This window comes from Terrapene carolina, unplaced genomic scaffold (assembly GCF_002925995.2).
Source record: "Terrapene carolina triunguis isolate 2854851 unplaced genomic scaffold, T_m_triunguis-2.0 Scaffold18, whole genome shotgun sequence".
NCBI lineage: Eukaryota > Metazoa > Chordata > Testudines > Emydidae > Terrapene > Terrapene triunguis.
This window is the reverse complement of record NW_020664369.1, coordinates 3,402,669-3,419,639: the sequence shown is the minus strand read 5'-3', so window position 1 is coordinate 3,419,639 and position 16,971 is coordinate 3,402,669. Positions and strand designations below refer to the sequence as shown.

The 16,971-nt window shown below is 39.9% G+C and overlaps 1 protein-coding gene across 1 annotated transcript in view; it reads right to left on the bottom strand.

Annotated features, from left to right (window-relative positions):
• LOC113406549 (epithelial-stromal interaction protein 1-like) overlaps positions 1-16,971 on the bottom strand; it is a 73,676-nt gene that overhangs the window by 4,139 nt on the left and 52,566 nt on the right. The window contains exons 9-10 of the mRNA XM_026651866.1: positions 7,468-7,541; positions 4,709-4,814 (exon numbers count right to left, since the gene is read on the bottom strand). Of these exons, the coding sequence (XP_026507651.1) occupies positions 4,709-4,814; positions 7,468-7,541 (180 nt within the window). The remainder of the gene's footprint in view (positions 1-4,708; positions 4,815-7,467; positions 7,542-16,971) is intronic.

Below are 16,971 nucleotides of genomic sequence, written 5' to 3'. Positions count from 1 at the left end.
GCTTAACCGTCTACCCTGAAGTTGGTAGTCATGCCCTTGAGCCACTCCAAACAGCGTGACACAGGAGCCCTAACTTTTTCCTTTGAAAATAACATTCTTCAAGAGAAATTTCTTTACCTCAGATCAGATAGCACATATTTGCATATGCTAATTGATCACTCTTCAGATAAATAATCATTAAACTCAGCTGCAACCACTCAGGATGCACTCAATAAGCCCCCTATCTGTACTGCTGTTTCTGCTGTAAAAGTGGTTTTAAACATCCATTTCTTTCATAGTTCTACCTGAAGGGTTCAACATTAAACACACATCTTAATTAACTAAGTTGTGCCCCACCCAATGAATACCAGCCAGGCAAAACCATTAGCAGTAAACAATTTTTTTCAACACAGGAATTTCTATACTGGATCGGATCATAGTCCTGCCAGTCCAGTACCCAATCTCCCCATGGTCGGAAAGCAAAATTGGTTTGGCTCCCCAATAAGGGTGAAACAATAGTGTTCACGAGTGTTACATGTGCAATAAAAATGCCAGCCTTCCACATGTGATTAGGCTGTTCACTATTGGACCACATTGATTTGTCATGTGAGACTGCATTCCTTAACCAGGACTATTTCTTTAGTATGCAACAATAAGCTTTATGGCATGTTGCATCTCATGAAAAATTAGCAGGAGCAAACAGCACATGGTAGCTATTGAATAAGACTCCAAAAGAATCATTCCAATACAACATGCTACAAAATTACACTGACATTGTCAGTGTCATTCATTTAGACACAGCTGCTTTTCCAGTAGATTCTTGTTCTACATATTGGAGGAGTACAGAATGTGGTTTACTATCTCAGTGCTCCTATGCGTTCAGTGTATGAGCTTTCTCTTCCCTATAATTATTCATACTTGAATTGTGCATCACCAAAAGGAGCAGAGTCAGCATCCAAAAAGCATTCCTCATTCTTATGCATGACACACAGTGTAATGGAGACATGAAATGAGACAGTAATATCTTAGGTTGCTTTCTAGGTCCCAAGTTTACCGTAGCTCTGTAAGGTTTCAACATGGCAGCTTATATTTTGTTAAAGACTACATAAATTTCAGCAGTTTACCATGTGATATCTCTATGAATGGGATAAAGGAAAGGCCCACGGAGGGCCCTTGATTGTCACACAAAAATAAGAGCTCCATTAAGGGACTTGCAACGTATTAATACTTGGCCTCTATAAATCCCTCAGTTCTTTAAGTATGGGTAAAAATTCAGCTGAACTGCATATAAAGACGTGCAAAATATTTGAAGTTGTTCTTTTCATAAAAACAGACGTAAACTGTATTTGAATTAAGCCAGGTACACCATTATTAGTGCCAAAATAGTTGAGACAATTTGTCCACAATTTAAACGTTGGGCTTTAATGCTTTGTGAAATTATAAACCATACTGAGCTGACAGCTGTTACTGTTTTCCAAAAAGAATGGTTTACAATGGTTGCCAATGTATTAACTGGAGCCTTCTTCAAGATCTTCCCTTTTAGCCTGTGATGAACACTACATCCCAAGGGAGCATCAGCTTGCAGAGAGCAGTGGGGTATTAATTTAGAATCATAGAATATCAAGTTTGCTCAGTGGTTTGAGCATTGGCCTGCTAAACCCAGGGTTGTGAGTTTAATCCTTGAGGGGGCCATTTAGGGATTTGGGGCAAAAATCTGTCTGGGGATTGGTCCTACTTTGAGCAGCGGGTTGGACTAGATGACCTCCTGAGGTCCCTTCCAACCCTGATATTCCATGATTAATTTGCATCCGAAGAAGTGGGTTGTAGCCCACGAAAGCTTATGCTCTAATAAATTTGTTAGTCTCTAAGGTGCCACAAGTACTCCTGTTATTTTCATGATTAAGTTGTTTTCCATTTTTAAAAATCCACATTTGTCTCCCACAACCAAAAAAGGAGGTAAAAGCACTCGGTAAACGAGCTGATACAAAGCTGCATTTTGCTGGAAAGATTTGTACTTTGTTCTTTAAAAGTGCATTGAGTATATGGTTAGCATAACATAGTGTTCAATTTAGATCATTTGAAGATAAGTGGATTATGGTGGATGAAATCCTTGGATGGGGTATCCTCTGACAGATTTTTTTTTTTTTTTAAACACTGCACTAAAATCCCTGCTACTTCATGGAACCTGATCTGTTCCAAAAGCAAAATATTTGCTCTCCAGAACTATGTTGAGAACTACATTGCTGGCAGGTAGCTGTATCCAGAGAAAGGAATAACTCCCAGATTCAGGAAATCATCCCATCTGTCCCTTCAATTTGATGGTAGAATATCATGGAACATTTGAGAGCTCCCTCCTTCTGAAGGAGTCACTGATGATTTTTTTCTCTATACTTAATTTAAACCAATTTTGAGTTCTAGAGATTTGCATAAACCACGATTTGACCCAATTTGTTTCATTGCTTTTTTGCCTCCCCACATCACATCAAACTCTGAAACAAATACACCTTTAAAATAAAGCTGTCACCCTTGAATACTGGAGTGCAGACTATGTACTCCATTCTCTTAAAAAATGGATAGCAGGATCCAAACCCTCCAATGAGGAATTTCCGATCTCAGACCCTGATCTTGAAAAGATTTTTGCATGTGCTTGACTTTATGCACATCAGAAGACAATCACTCTATGTAGTAATGCAAATTGGCTTTAATGGGACAATTCATATATGCTTAAATTTAAGCACATATTTAAGTCTTTGTAGGATCAGAGTCTAAAGTTTCAATCCTGCAAGTGGAGTCCTCTCCCAATCCTGGTTTGTGCTTGTAGTCTTCCGGGCTCCCCTCCCTACCGATTTTTTTTTTAAGTTGCCACTTTAAATTCCTTCCCATGATGCATCATTGCATTTTTTACTCTTCCTTGTTTTATTTGCTCTTCCCTTCTTTTTTCTGTAATTTATAGTTGGGACCAGAAAGCCATTCTTTGTCATTTTTACCCAATAGAAGACACGCTATTGTAGCTTTGGGTTTTATTTACATGGTGGCCTCTAAAGTAGTAGGGTTATTGCTACCTCTCTGTATTGTGGCTCTGTTTAACTTGTTCTTATAAAAAGAAGCAAGGATAAACAATAGCACAGAATGCTGCATACAGCCATAATAGAATATTAAGTGAGCTATACATAGATTGAAACTACTTAAGTTTTGTAACAGAAGCATGTTTGGTGATGGCTCTGATGGCAAAGTTCTACTCCCATTGAAGTCATCGTTAAAATTCTCAGCAATTGGGGAAGACAGATGTTCCTGCAGTTAGGACCCTGGACTAGAACTCCGAAGATCTGGGTTCAGGTCCTGGCTTGGCCACAGGTTTCTGTAGCACCTTGAAAAACACATTTAGTCTGTGTCTCTGTTCCCTCATCTGCGAAGTGGGGATTGTAATACTTCCTCTCTCTGCCCTTTGTCAATCTTATCTACTGAGACCCTCCCCAAAGAGCTAAACATCTGTCTCTTTCTGTGTGGCTGGTGGGCTCAACTGGCCTGGGGTTTCTTAGCACAACTGTGACATGGATAGTTTTAATGGAGATGGCCCTTATATTGCAAAGACTTCTATCCATGGTTAACCTTACACACATTCATAGTCCCCTTGATATCAATGGGATTGCTCACATGTATAAATGTTAAATGTGTATACAAGTCTTTGTGGGATTGGGCTATGTGCTGGAAACAGACACATTAGAAGACAATCACCATGGTTACTCAAAGTTGCTGTTTATCATTTAAGCTAGCATTGGTTTTCGCTACATTTGCCAGTTCACTTAACCCTGTGTCTTTTTCTGCAATGTTTAATCCCTTTGCAGGATTTCCTTTTCAGCAGATTATCCTTTTAGCAATTGCATTTGCCCTTAATGGGCAATTTCTGCTGTAGTTCATTTAAATATAAGGGACTAGTACAAACTTTTTGGATCACTCAATGATGCCATTATGCAGAACTGTAGTCACATTCATTGTTTATTAATGCGTGAATACAGTTTGGTATCTAGTATTGTATATTTAATAGATTACAGCAAAATTCCATGATTTTTTTCTTCAAAGAAGCCATGCAGAAGGTTTCATATTTTAAATTGGATACACTGTGTCTTTCTTGTCACAATTTTATGGAGAAAAATGAACAGCTGTATCTTTGATGTGCTATTTTTTCCCCTTCCAGAATGTATTAAAAATGTTTACAACATTTCCAAACATCTTTCATTTAGAGTCTTTCGAAAATCTCTTTAAAACTTCATTTATTTTTGTTCTAAACTTAGGGAAGCAGTGATAAAGTCTTGTATTCAAGGCAATCTAGTTCTGCAGTAAAGGCAGCTGTCATTTTTTATTTTGATAAGACTGCTTATATCAGGATTTTTTTTTCTCAAAAGCTATTGTAGAACTTATAAAAAGAACAGGAGTACTTGTGGCACCTTAGAGACTAACAAATTTATTTGAGCATAAGCTTTCGTGGGCTACAGCCCACTTCTTCGGATGCATAGAATGGAACATATATTGAGGAGATATATATACACATACAGAGAGCATGAAAAGGTAGGAGTTGTCTTACTTACAGTAATCATCCTGGCAGACTGCTCATCAGACTAAGCAGAACACTAAAAGAATAATAATATCTGGGGAGTAGGTAGCTACATTAAAAACAAAAAACTTTATTGATTTCAATTGTGGAGTTTTGAAAGATGCTTTTGTTACTCACCCAGCTGTCACCACCAAAACGATCCATATTTTCAAAATGTCCAGATTGGTGAATGCCGCTTGGTTGACTTTTGTTTTGTAGTCGGTCCAGAAAAGCATTATTTACCCTTAAAAACGAGGGAAAAAATGAACATTAAAAATAGCAGCTTGTTAAAGAGGTTGATAGACTTTGAAATTCAATATTATATGAATTCTGTGATTGACTTTTGGTGCTTAAAAGTCATCCATGAACCCTTTTGCTTAGTTAAAACTAGGGCTGTCGATAATCGCAGTTAACTCACGTGATTAACAAAAAAATTAATCGCAATAAAAAAAACTATCATAATTAATTGCAGTTAAACAATAGAATACTAATTGAAATTTATTAAATATTTTGGGATGTTTTTCTACATTTTCAAATATATCGATTTCAGTTACAACACAGAATACAAAGTGTACAGTGCTCACTTTATATTATTTTTTATTACAAATACTTGCTCTGTAAAAATGATAAAAAGAAATTGTACTTTTCAATTCACTTCATACAAGTACTGTAGTGCAATCTCTTTATCATGAAAGTGCAACTTACAAATTTACTTTTTTGTTACATAACTGCACTAAAAAACAAAACAGTGTCAAACTTTAGAACCTACAAGTACACTCAGTCCTATTTCTTGTTCAGCCAATCGCTAAGAGAAACATTTACACGAGATAATGCTGCCCACTTCTTAATTACAATGTCACCTGAAAGTGAGTTCACATGGCACTGTTGTAGCTGGCATTGCAAGATATTTACGTGCCAGATGTGCTAAAGATTCATATGTCCCTTCGTGCTTCAACCACCATTCCAGAGGACATGCGTCCATGCTGATGACGCTTGTTAAAAAAAGAATGTGTTAACTAAATTTGTGACTGAATTCCTTGGGGGAGAATTATGCATCTCCTGCTCTGTTTCACCTGCATTCTGCCATATATTTCATGTTATAGCAGTATCTGATGATGACCCAGCACATGTTGTTCGTTTTAAGAACACTTTCAGAGCAGATTTGACAAAATGCAAAAGGTACCAATGTGAGATTTCTAAAGCTAGATACACCCCTGAAACCAAGATTTAAGAATCTGAAATGCCTTCCAAAACCTGAGAGGGACGAGGTGTGGAGCATGCTTTCAGAAGTCTTAAAAGAGCAACACTCTGATGTGGAAACTACAGATCCGAATCACCAAAAAAGTAAATCAACCTTCTGCTGGTGACATCTGACTCAGATGATGAAAATGAGCATGTGTCAGTCCGCACTGCTCTGTATTGTTATTGAGCTGAACCCGTCATCAGCATGGACACATGCCCTCTGGAATGGTGGTTGAAGTACGAAGGGACATATGAATCTTTAGCGAATCTGTCACGTAAATATCTTGCGATGCCGGCTACAACAGTGCCATGAGAACACCTCTTCTCACTTTCAGGTGACATTGTGAACAAGAAGTGGGCAGCATTAGCTCCTGCAAATGTAAATAAACTTGTTTGTCTGAGCGACTGCCTGAAAAAAAGTAGGACTGATTGGACTTGTAGGTTCTAGAGTTTTACATTGTTTTATTTTTTAATGCAGGTTTTTTTTTTTAAAATACATAATTCTAGATTTGTAAGTTCAACTTTCCTGATAAAGAGATTGTACTATTGTACTACAGTACCTGTATTAGGTGAATTGAAAAATACTATTTCTTTTGTTTTTACAGTGCAAATATTTGTAATAAAAAATAAATATAAAATGAGCACTGCACACTTTGTATTCTGTGTTGTAATTGAAATCAATTAAGAGAGAGATCCGGAATTTTAAACTGGGACTGTTTAGCATACAGAGAAGACAGGCTGCAGGGTGAAATAAGATGACTCTACTTACCCTCTCATAATAAAAGAACAAGGGAACATTTAATAGATTTGAAAGTCAACAATAAGAAAAGGAATATATATTAACAAAGTGCTCGCTTAGCCCGTGGAACTCATTACTAGCTACCACTTTTTTGAAGCCAAGAGACTAGTAGGATTAAATATTTATATGGCTAATAAGAACATTTATAGTCATAGTAGATTGAATACCTATTTTTACGTTTTTGCTTCAGGGCATAATGCAAGCACTATCTGATAGGAGTTAGGAACAGTTACTTGTTTATAGAGGAAAAGTGTTCATAATTATCCACTATGAAGTTTCTTGAACTTTCCTCTGAAGTAACTGGTACTGGCCACTGTTAGACAGGACACTGGACTAGATGGACCATGGATCTACTATGGTATGGGAATACTTATGTAAAAGCTTGTGCCAGGTTTGGACACTTAATTTGCTTGCACAGACATCCTGATAATTACACGTGCACATGGTCATTTACACACTTCACCAGTCATTTGCTAAGGTATTTGCCATGACTTAGAAGATAAGTTAGGCATAGTGACATGCACAGTTCTCTGAAATTCTGGGCCTTAGAGTATAATAATCAGATTCCCCTCCAAATGCATCCCGGGAGATCCATTCTGTCTTCAAACAAATAAGTAAGTAACAAAACCCACTTTTGCAAAAAAGTTACTGCACAATTGTGTAGAAATTGATTATACATGAGTTGTGACAATGGGTCTCATTGGCTTGTCCAAGTGCAAGGTTGATACTAAAGATGTTACTTGGAGCATCCTCATTGCAATGATTCCCTAAAGCACATAATTGCAGTTTCGTGAAGCCATCTAGACAGGAATTCAATGTAAGCCATTTCTTCTGTTTTTTTCCCCATAAATTATACCTCCTCTGTTCATTCTGATGCACTTTTGTTCTTTCTTGCTCTTCTTGCTCTCGTCTCAGTTCCAATAATTCACCCTGGGAACAATAAAAGTGAAACCCAAACGAATTTTTTTTAATTTACGTAGTTATTCAGAAGACAAACCCAATTAATTACACAATATATTAACCTTAACTAGTGCACTATTTAATTTGCCAAACTTTTACTTAATTTTAGTTCCTCTGGGAAGTAAGTTTTATTTACAATACCCAATCGCATCCCAAGAAATGTACTCCATTTCCTCTTCAGTCTTCCACTGGACAGAAGGGCATGTGTCCTCTTGCAAAAGAAGCCAGGGGGTTCTGACAGCTAAACTCAGATCTAGGGGGATCTACCAGAGGCAGGCGTCATCCAGATGGAACGTCTTTACCTCCACCCTTTGTGGTGGTTCCAAAGACCACTGCTGCAAGTCTGCAGTGATATGTGACACTATGCCATGAAGGAAGAAGCAAGCTTTGGAGGGCCTTGCAGCCCTACCTCAGCCCCACCCTCTCCCACTGTGTGGCTCTGCCTTCCTGCTGACCTACTGTGGAGGAGCTTCCAAATGGTTTATCAACCATGGGAGGATGTCATAGAACATGCTCTCCTCCCTTCTGTCCCTCCCTTTGCCCTGATCCACAGGTTTTGCTTCTTTTCTGCTTTCAGAAGTGGAGGGGAGAACAGGACCCTTTACAACATAGCTCTAGGTTTTGAAACTACCTCTGTCCATTGTTACTGGGACAGAGTTTGAGGGAATTTTATTTATGTACGTTTCTTTATTCCTTAATTGCATACTATTATCTTTGGAGCCACACTTATGCTGTTTTCCATAGAAGTGGCCTTGCTGAGCCTTGCTGAAGTCAGGCTCTTGTTATGAAGAATACCTGGCTTTAGAGAGTCCATAGCGACCGCTTTACACTATGTAAATATGCTCATTCAATTTATTCTTATCTTGCTGCATTGTCTGTGGAGACTTGTTTATACCAAACTGAACAGTGTTCTAGAGCTAGATCCTGCTGCCCTTAAAAGTAATCCTAAATTATGCGACGTACTGCCAGTGATATCAGAGGGGCTGTTCCCATGAGTATGGCTTACTCAGAAAAGGGTTGCAGAATTGGTTTTATAAAAATAATAATAATAAAAAAAATGTAGCAGTTCAAGTGTTACTCAAACACATATAAGGAAATTCTGACCATGACAGCATTAAATTTATGCAGAACTGGTGATGCAGGATGGTTTGAGCTATCTGAAGATGTTCTGGGAGCTCCAGATCCTTTCAGGACCTAGGCTGTCGTATATTTTGGTGCCCACGTAGCTAGAACAGAAAAGGGATGCAGCAGAGCCATAGTAAGATGATGTGTAGCCTCACTATCTTCCCTTCCAGCATCACACTGTGGTGCTGTACTGGGCCCCAAGGTTTCCTCACAGTTATCCTTACGTTTCCTTGTCACCTAAGTATCCCCTTTGGTGTTTACCAGCTCCTGGAATGCTGGACTGAGCCTCTGGAGACCTACCATATGGACTAAAATAACAACCGTTGCAGAGCCTCCAGACACCACTTCCCAGCCTGCTTAGAGTTTGGAGTGGGGATGGAATAGACTGGAAACTCCTGCAAATGCCAACTGGGAGCTTCTGACAGGGTGATTTATAGACCGTTTGCTGGGCCAATGAGAAGCCAGGACAGCTCAGTTGCTTCAATTGGAAGGGACAGACTGAGTCAGAGACAGAGACTAGTGTTAAGAATTTTCACTTTTGGAGCTTTTGAGTTTGGAGCTGAGAGATAAAATAGCCTAGGGAGTCCGGGCTCAGCTCCCAGTCCCCACAAAGGGGGACATTGAACTGCTGCAGGATCTAACATGCACTAGGCAGTTCCAACATTGCTGAGGCCAGTGTCCAGGAAGGCAGAGAACCAACCCAGCTCCACTTACTAAGAGCCATGCGAGACCTCCACAGGACTCTAGACAGGGGGCCAGCAGAGGATCCTTTCCCAATCAGGGGTGAAAATACTGTAAGAGAACCCCTTTTGTTTTCTTTAAGTTAGCCAACATTCGTAGCACTGCTACACCCATCTCTGGACTCACACTCTTTCCACCTAGCTGAAAAGGTGCCAGGGAAGGAGCTGGCTGTGTGGTACAGTTGTGAATGGTTGTATGAACATTTTAGCATTTATTGGTTAACCGTATCGCTTTCCTTCTTTAGAGTGTCTGTTTCCTGTCCCCAATAAAATCCCCCTTTGTTATATTATTCTTTTGGGGTGTAGCATTTCATTTGTTGGAGTTTGTATTATTGTCGTTTGTTTCTTGTGCACTGGGTCATACTCCTTAAGAGTAGTTGTATTAGTTATTTTCCCAAGGGACAGCACCCTAGTGTCTTGAGCACATAAAAGAAGCACCTTGGGAGGAGGCACCAGGCATCGCAACAGAGAACCCAGGACCCAACCCATATGAGGAGTGGGGAGAAGCCACTACAACTGGCAAATATCAGCTGCAGTTGTTGGAAGGAAGCACACAATGCGTGGCCATTGTTGTGCTAACTTCCTTGCACTTTACACTTTTTAAGGTTATGATGATGTGGCCCTATGGTTTTGTTTATAAATCAGGGTAGCGAGCTGGGCCATGCATGTTTAATCGTTTAGCTCTGATTCATGCAACACCAAGTATCAGCCAGGTGTCCTGGTCAGCCTGATGACTGCTAATGCTAATCAAAGGAACATCAGTTCCATGTAACTTATACTGAAGTGGCTGGGTCAGTACCTTTCCATGTTATGCAACATGCCATCTCTGCCAGCTGTTACGGATATGCTAGGGATCTCACACCATTAGAGGTACAGTCAACAGGAACTGAAGCTACCAACTTTTGCCACTGAAAGGGTTCTTAAAGGGAAAATGGACCTATCCTGCACATTTACCATAGTAATGGAGCACCAATAAAGCTGGAATGTGAACTAAAGTGATGAATTTTATAGAAAGGTTCAGTAACTAAAAATGAACTACAGAATGAAATAAAAACCAATTTAAGAAGAACATTAATAAAAGCTTTGCAGTAAATAATATAATCAATCAATAACTGGATAATGTTTTGTGTATCACTGTTTGTCTATCCCTAAAAGAAAAGCAAGATTAAGAAATAAGAAAGCCAAGCTTCATTTTCACTTTTTAAATAACTGTTCAACCTGAAAATTAAAATCCAGTATCTGATTTTGTAATGTTTGACTTTTAATGGCATTCATTAGATTTCTGCAATAGCTATACCTTCAGAAATATACTGCAAGTACATAATACTGTGTTTAAAGTGCCCTGGAAAACATTTTAAATCTAGCAATACATATTAAAACCTATTTCCCCCAAAAAATTAACTGACAAAACCTATAAATTTAATAGCTATATTGCACTAGAAGATGCACACAAAAACAGAATTTACAATTACATTAATAAAATAGTAGCTTGAAGTGGAAGTGAGTTAACATAAATCTGAGGGACAATTATTAGAGCTTTTAAAATATGTACACTTTAGAGTAGGTTTACAAATACCTACTGGACAGATTAACGTACTAATAGCAGCTACTGAGGCAAGGAGTACTTTGGTACTATATATTAAAACAAAAATTTTGCACTCAGCCCATACTCCTTTAGAGAGAGATAGAAATCAGTAAAAAGCATAAAAATCAGCAATTTAGTTAGAGAGAGATTTACCTTAGACGTGACTGTGGCCCCAACTCTACAATGACCTCTACACCACGATGCCCTGGGCCAAGCTCTATGAAGGGTTGGGGCCTATGCTTGTTTTAAATGACAAACTCTCTTTATGGTACAACGTACAATGCCATAGTTATTTATAACATACACACCCATAGCATTTGAAATTTCATAAGGGTTTTATTTAGGAGAAAATATATGTTGGTAACTGGACAGAAGAGAAAGGGTGTGCTATGATGGGAAAGAAATATGCTATATACTTTTATTTTATTAAATGGAGGCATATTTCTTGAAGGACCCATATGTCCAATTACTGGAACAACAGAATAAGTGTGTATAAGAGGCAGTGATATGATTTAATGTTTAGAGAAGAAACTGGAAGTCAATAGATCGGGTTATATGCCCAGCTCTACCACAGACTCATTATGTGAGTTTGGACAACTTACCTACTCATCTATGTAATTACTGCAAACAGGTGCAATTGCATATGCAGGAGGTCGAAGATCTGGTCCATTCCATACCCATTAAAGTCAATTTACATGAATCTGTATATGTTTGATCAACCCATTCTCTATTCTTTTGCTAAAATAGCAAGTTGGAATACTTTAAAGACATTTTCTCTGAATCATTAATAATTATGTTCAAGAAATCAAGGAGGATAGGTGATGTCCCAGAGGGCTGGAAAGGAGCAAATATAGTACCCATCTTGAAAGGGGGTGGAGGGGAGGAGAGCTCAGGGAATTTTAAGCTAGTCATCCTAACTTCGATACCCGGAAAGATACCAAAAACAAGTTATAAAACAATCAATCATTCTGTTCAAATCTACAGGAGATAAATAATTGCTAATAAAGATTTTTTTCAAGAACAAATGATGTCAAACCAACCAAATTTCCTTTTTTGACAGAGTAACTGGCCTAGTGGATTGAAAGGAGAAGGGAGACACACTGGACTTAGTAAGGTTGTTGACACAGTCCTACTTGACATTCTCATAAGCAAACTAAGGAAATATGATCTAGATGAAATTATTATAAGATGTGTGGTCTTTCAACCAGTTTTGCATTCCTAAAGTGGTTATCAATGGTGTCCAGTTTGGGGCACTGCACTTTAAGATACATATGAACAACCTGGAGAGAGTCTAGAGGAGAACAACAAAATTAAAAGGTTTAGAAAAACATGACCTACGAGGAAAGATTGAAAGAACTGGGCACGTTTAGCCTAGAGAAGAGAATGCCATGGCAAGGGGGAAAAGAAGACTTCAAATATGTAAAAGGTTGCTCTAGAGAGAATGGTGATCAATTGTTCTCTACATCCCCCAATGGGAGGACAAGCAACAAGGGTGATTTAAGTTAGATATTAGGACAAACTTTCTAACTATAAGGATGTTTAAGCACTGGAATAGTTTACTTTGGGAGGTTGTGGAATAGAGATTTTTAAGAACAGATTGGACAAACAACTGTCAGGAATGGTCTAGTGTATTTAATCCTGCCTCAGCACAGGGGTTATAGAGAAGATGACCTCCTGAGGTTCCTTCCAAGCCTACATTTCCATGATTTTATAATTTTTTTAAGACTTGATTCTAAACACAACTAAGGGGAGATGGTGTGTGAAGCATTAGTTCTCTATTCAGAATCACCTTCAGAATGTCCCTATGATACGCTTAGTGAGAACTTCTGTGTAAAGGAGAGGAGAGGAAAGGAAAGGAGAGGAAAAAGCTATTACTAACCTTCCATAACAGTTGCTCTTCAAGATGTGTTGCACACATCCATTCCAGTCTTGATGTGCATGCACCCCGCTTACACAGTCACCATAAATTTTTCTCTCAATGGTTCCCGTTGGGGTAGCTTGAGCTAATGCTGGCGGTGCCAATATAAAGGGCCCAACTGATGCCAAGTCCCCTCAGTTCCTTCTTTCCAGAAAGCTCCAGTGTACAGGGGTAGGAGGGCAGGTCATGGAATGGACATGTGCAACTAGGGTGACCAGATGTCCCGATAAAATCGGAACAGTCCCGATATTTAGGCATTTGTCCTACGTCCCGACCGATGTTTGGTCGGGACACAATTTGTTCCGATATTTCGCACTCTGGGTTTTTTGTTTGTTTTTGCCCTGCCTGTGACCCGCCCCCATGTGTCCCGATATTTTCTTCCTCTCACTAGTCACCCTATGTGCAACACATCTCAAAGAACAACTGTTATGGAAGGTTAGTAACCATTTTTTCTTCAAGTGATTGCACATGTGCATTACACTCGTGGTGACTCCCAGCCAGTAATATAGGTGGACAGATCGGAGTTCATATAATGGCCTCATTGAGAGGTAGGGCAACTCTGGAAGGACCTGCTGGGGGTAAGGATTCTTTTACTTCCTCTACCTGTATGCCCAGGATTAAGGTAACCCTTTAACATTTTTTGGAGTCATCTGGGGGAGGCAAAATATACATTGCTGATCCTGCCTCATCAGGGGAAGGGGAGGCCAGCACAGGGTCCTGCTGAGCCGGGTCTTGATATCCAGTACGAGAGTCAGAAACCTGTGCTGCCTGGTGGGTAGGTGCTGCACATCTCTCTGAGGCCACTGAATAAGAGTGCCTGGAATATGGGGGGAAACCTCACAGATTCCAAAAAGGCCACTGGACAGGTGTAGGCCCCCAGTGACCTCCCTGGCCAACCACTGGATGGTACTCTTGTGGTAGGGTAATGGTATCTCGAGGAGGGATGGCTCCAAGAGCAGCTGTAGTAGGCCCCAATCTCCGATTTGGAGGAAGAATACCCTCCTTCCACTGACTATGGAGATGCAGTTCCAGACATTGCTGGTGACCAGTGCAGACGTGAAGAGGTGTGCAGAGTGATGAGCATTGCAGGTTTTCCCTTTGACTGTACCAAAGGGAGAGCCATCACAGGTGCATTTTTAATGAAATAAATACTACTTGAAATTGTGTGATCATGGGAGACTAGCTTCCCAGATATAGATTGGAGGACAAGTGCTACTAAAATTTGTAGGGCCCAGATTTTCCTGGATAACAAATTTCTTCACCAAATAGTCACCAAAAACCAACAAGAAGTGATGCCATTGTAGATTTAGTATTGGTGAGTAATGAGGACCTCCCAGAAGAACTGGTTGTAGGGGATAACCTTGGTTTGAACGATCACGAGCTAATTCAGTTTAAAAACAAAAATAGATCTGCAACTAGGGTCCTTGATTTCAAAAGGGAAAACTAAAAAAAAAATTAAAAGGGAATTAGTTAGGGAAGTGGACTGGACTGAAGAACTCAAGGATCTGAATGTGGAGGCGGCTTGGAATTACTTCAAGTCAAAGTTGCAGAAGCTATCTGAAGCCTGCATCCCCAAACAAGGGGAAAAAATTCACAGGGAAGCGTTGTAGACCAAACTGGAGGAACAAGCACCTTAAACAGATTATTAAGAGAAAGCAGAGTGCCTACAAGGAATTGAAGATAGGATGGATCAGCAAGGAAAGCTACCTCTTGGTGGTCAGAAAGTGTAGGGATAAAGTGAGAACTGCCAAAAGCCAAGCAGCGTTGGACCTTGCAAAGGAAATTAAAACCAGTAGCAATAAAGTTACTGTAGCCATAGAAATAAAATGAAAAGCAGGAAAGAAGAAGTGGGACCGCTAAACACTGAAGATGGGGTGGAGATCAAGGATAATCTAGGCATGGCCCAACACCTAAACAAATACTTTGTTTTTAATAAAGGTAATGAGGAGATTAGGGGAGTGGCAGGGTGGTTAATGGAAATGAGGAAATGGATGTAGGAATTACCAGAGCCAAGGCGGAAGTCGAACTATAATAGCTTAATGGTACCAAATTTTATGGGGCCAGATGATCTCCATCCCAGAATATTAAAGGAACTGGCACATGGAATCGCAAGACCAATAGCAAGAATTTTTAATGAATTTCTAAACTCAGAGATCATACCCTATGTCTGCAGAATTGCAAATATAGTACCTATTTTTAAGAAAAAGAAAAAAGTGACCCGGGAAACTACAGGTCTGTTAGTTTGACCTCAATTGTATGCAAGGTCTCGGAACAAATTTTGAAAGAGAAAAGTAGTTAAGGACAGAGGTAAATGGCAATTGGGATAAAATAGAACAGTTTTACAAAAGGTAGATCATGCCAGTCCAACCTGATCATTTTTCTTGAGAAGGTAACTGATTTATCAGACAAAGAAAACACAGTATATCTAATCTACCTGGATTTCAGTAAGGCACTGGATAAAGTGCCACATGGGAAATTATTAAAGTGGAAGAGATGGGGATTAATATGAGAATTGAAAGGTGGATAAGGAACTGGTTCAAGAAGAGACTACAACGGGTCATACTGAAAGGTGAACTGTCAGACTGCAGGGAGCTTACTAGCAGAGTTTCTCAGGGATCGGTCGTGGGACCAATCTTATTTAAGATTTTCAATGACCTTGGCACAAAGTGGGAATGTGCCAATAAAATTTGTGGATGACACAAAGTTGGGAGGTATTGCCAATACGGAGGAGGACCAGAATATCATATAAGAAGATTTGGACGATCTCAAAAACTGGAGTAATAAGGAAATGGGATGAAATTTAATAGTGCAAAGTCATGAAGAAGAAGAATTTTTGCTATACAATGAGGACTTGTCAGTTGGAAATGAGAGGAGGAGAAAGACCTGGATGTATTGATTGATCACAAGATGACTATCAGCCACCAATGTGATGTGACCATGAAAAGGCTAATGCAGTCCTAGGATGCATCAGGTGAAGTATTTCCAATAGAGATAGGGAAATATTAGCACCATTATACAAGGCACTAGTAAGACCTTACCTGCAATACTGTGTACAATTCTGGTCTCCCGTGTTTAAGAAAGATGAATTCAAACTGGGACAGGTGTAGAGAAGGGCTACTAAAACAATCCAAGGAATGAGTCTCCTCTCATAAGGTAGGTTTTCCAAAGTGCTTGGCTTGTTTAGCCCAACCAAACAAAGGCTGAGGGAAGACATGGTTGCTCTCTATAAATACATCAGACGGATAAATACTAGGCAGGGAGAGGAGTTATTTAAGTTAAGCGCTAATGTGGACACAAGAACAAATGGATATAAACTGCCCATCAAAAAGTTTAGGCTTTAAATTAGACAAAGGTTTCTTTGGAATAGCCTTCCAAGGGGAGCAATGGGGGCAAAAATCCTAACTGCCTTCAAGACTGAGCTTAAGTTTATGGAGGGGATGGTATTATGAGACTGCCTACAATGGCATGTGGCCCATGTGAGGCTGCTAGTAGCAAATATCTCCAACGGCTGAAGATGGGACACTGGATGATGTGGAGGGCTCTGAGTTACTTCAGAGAATTCTTTCCCAGGTGTCTGGCTGGTGGGTCTTGTCCACATGCTCAGGGCCCAACTGATCACCATATTTGGAGTCAGGAAGGAGATTTCCCCTGGGTCACACTGGCAGAGACTCTGGGGCGGGGTGGGGGTGTTCACCTTTCTCTGCAGCATGGGACACAGGTCACTTGCAAGTTTAAACTAGAGTAAATGGTGGATTCTCTATAACTTCAAGTCTTTTAACCATGATTTGAGGACTTTAGTAACTCAGCCAGAGGTTAGGGGTCTATTATAGGAGTGGGGAGGTGGGGGGAAGGTTCTGTGGCCTGCAACATGCAGGAGGACAGACTAGATGATCACAATGGTCCCTTCTGGCCTTAAAGTCTATGAGTCTACATGGGGCTGGCCTGGTGCTGAGCACTGTGGCGACCCTGCTGGCTCCCCCGTGTTTGCCAGCACCTATAGGACTGACCCTTGAAATGCTGGTGATACCGGCT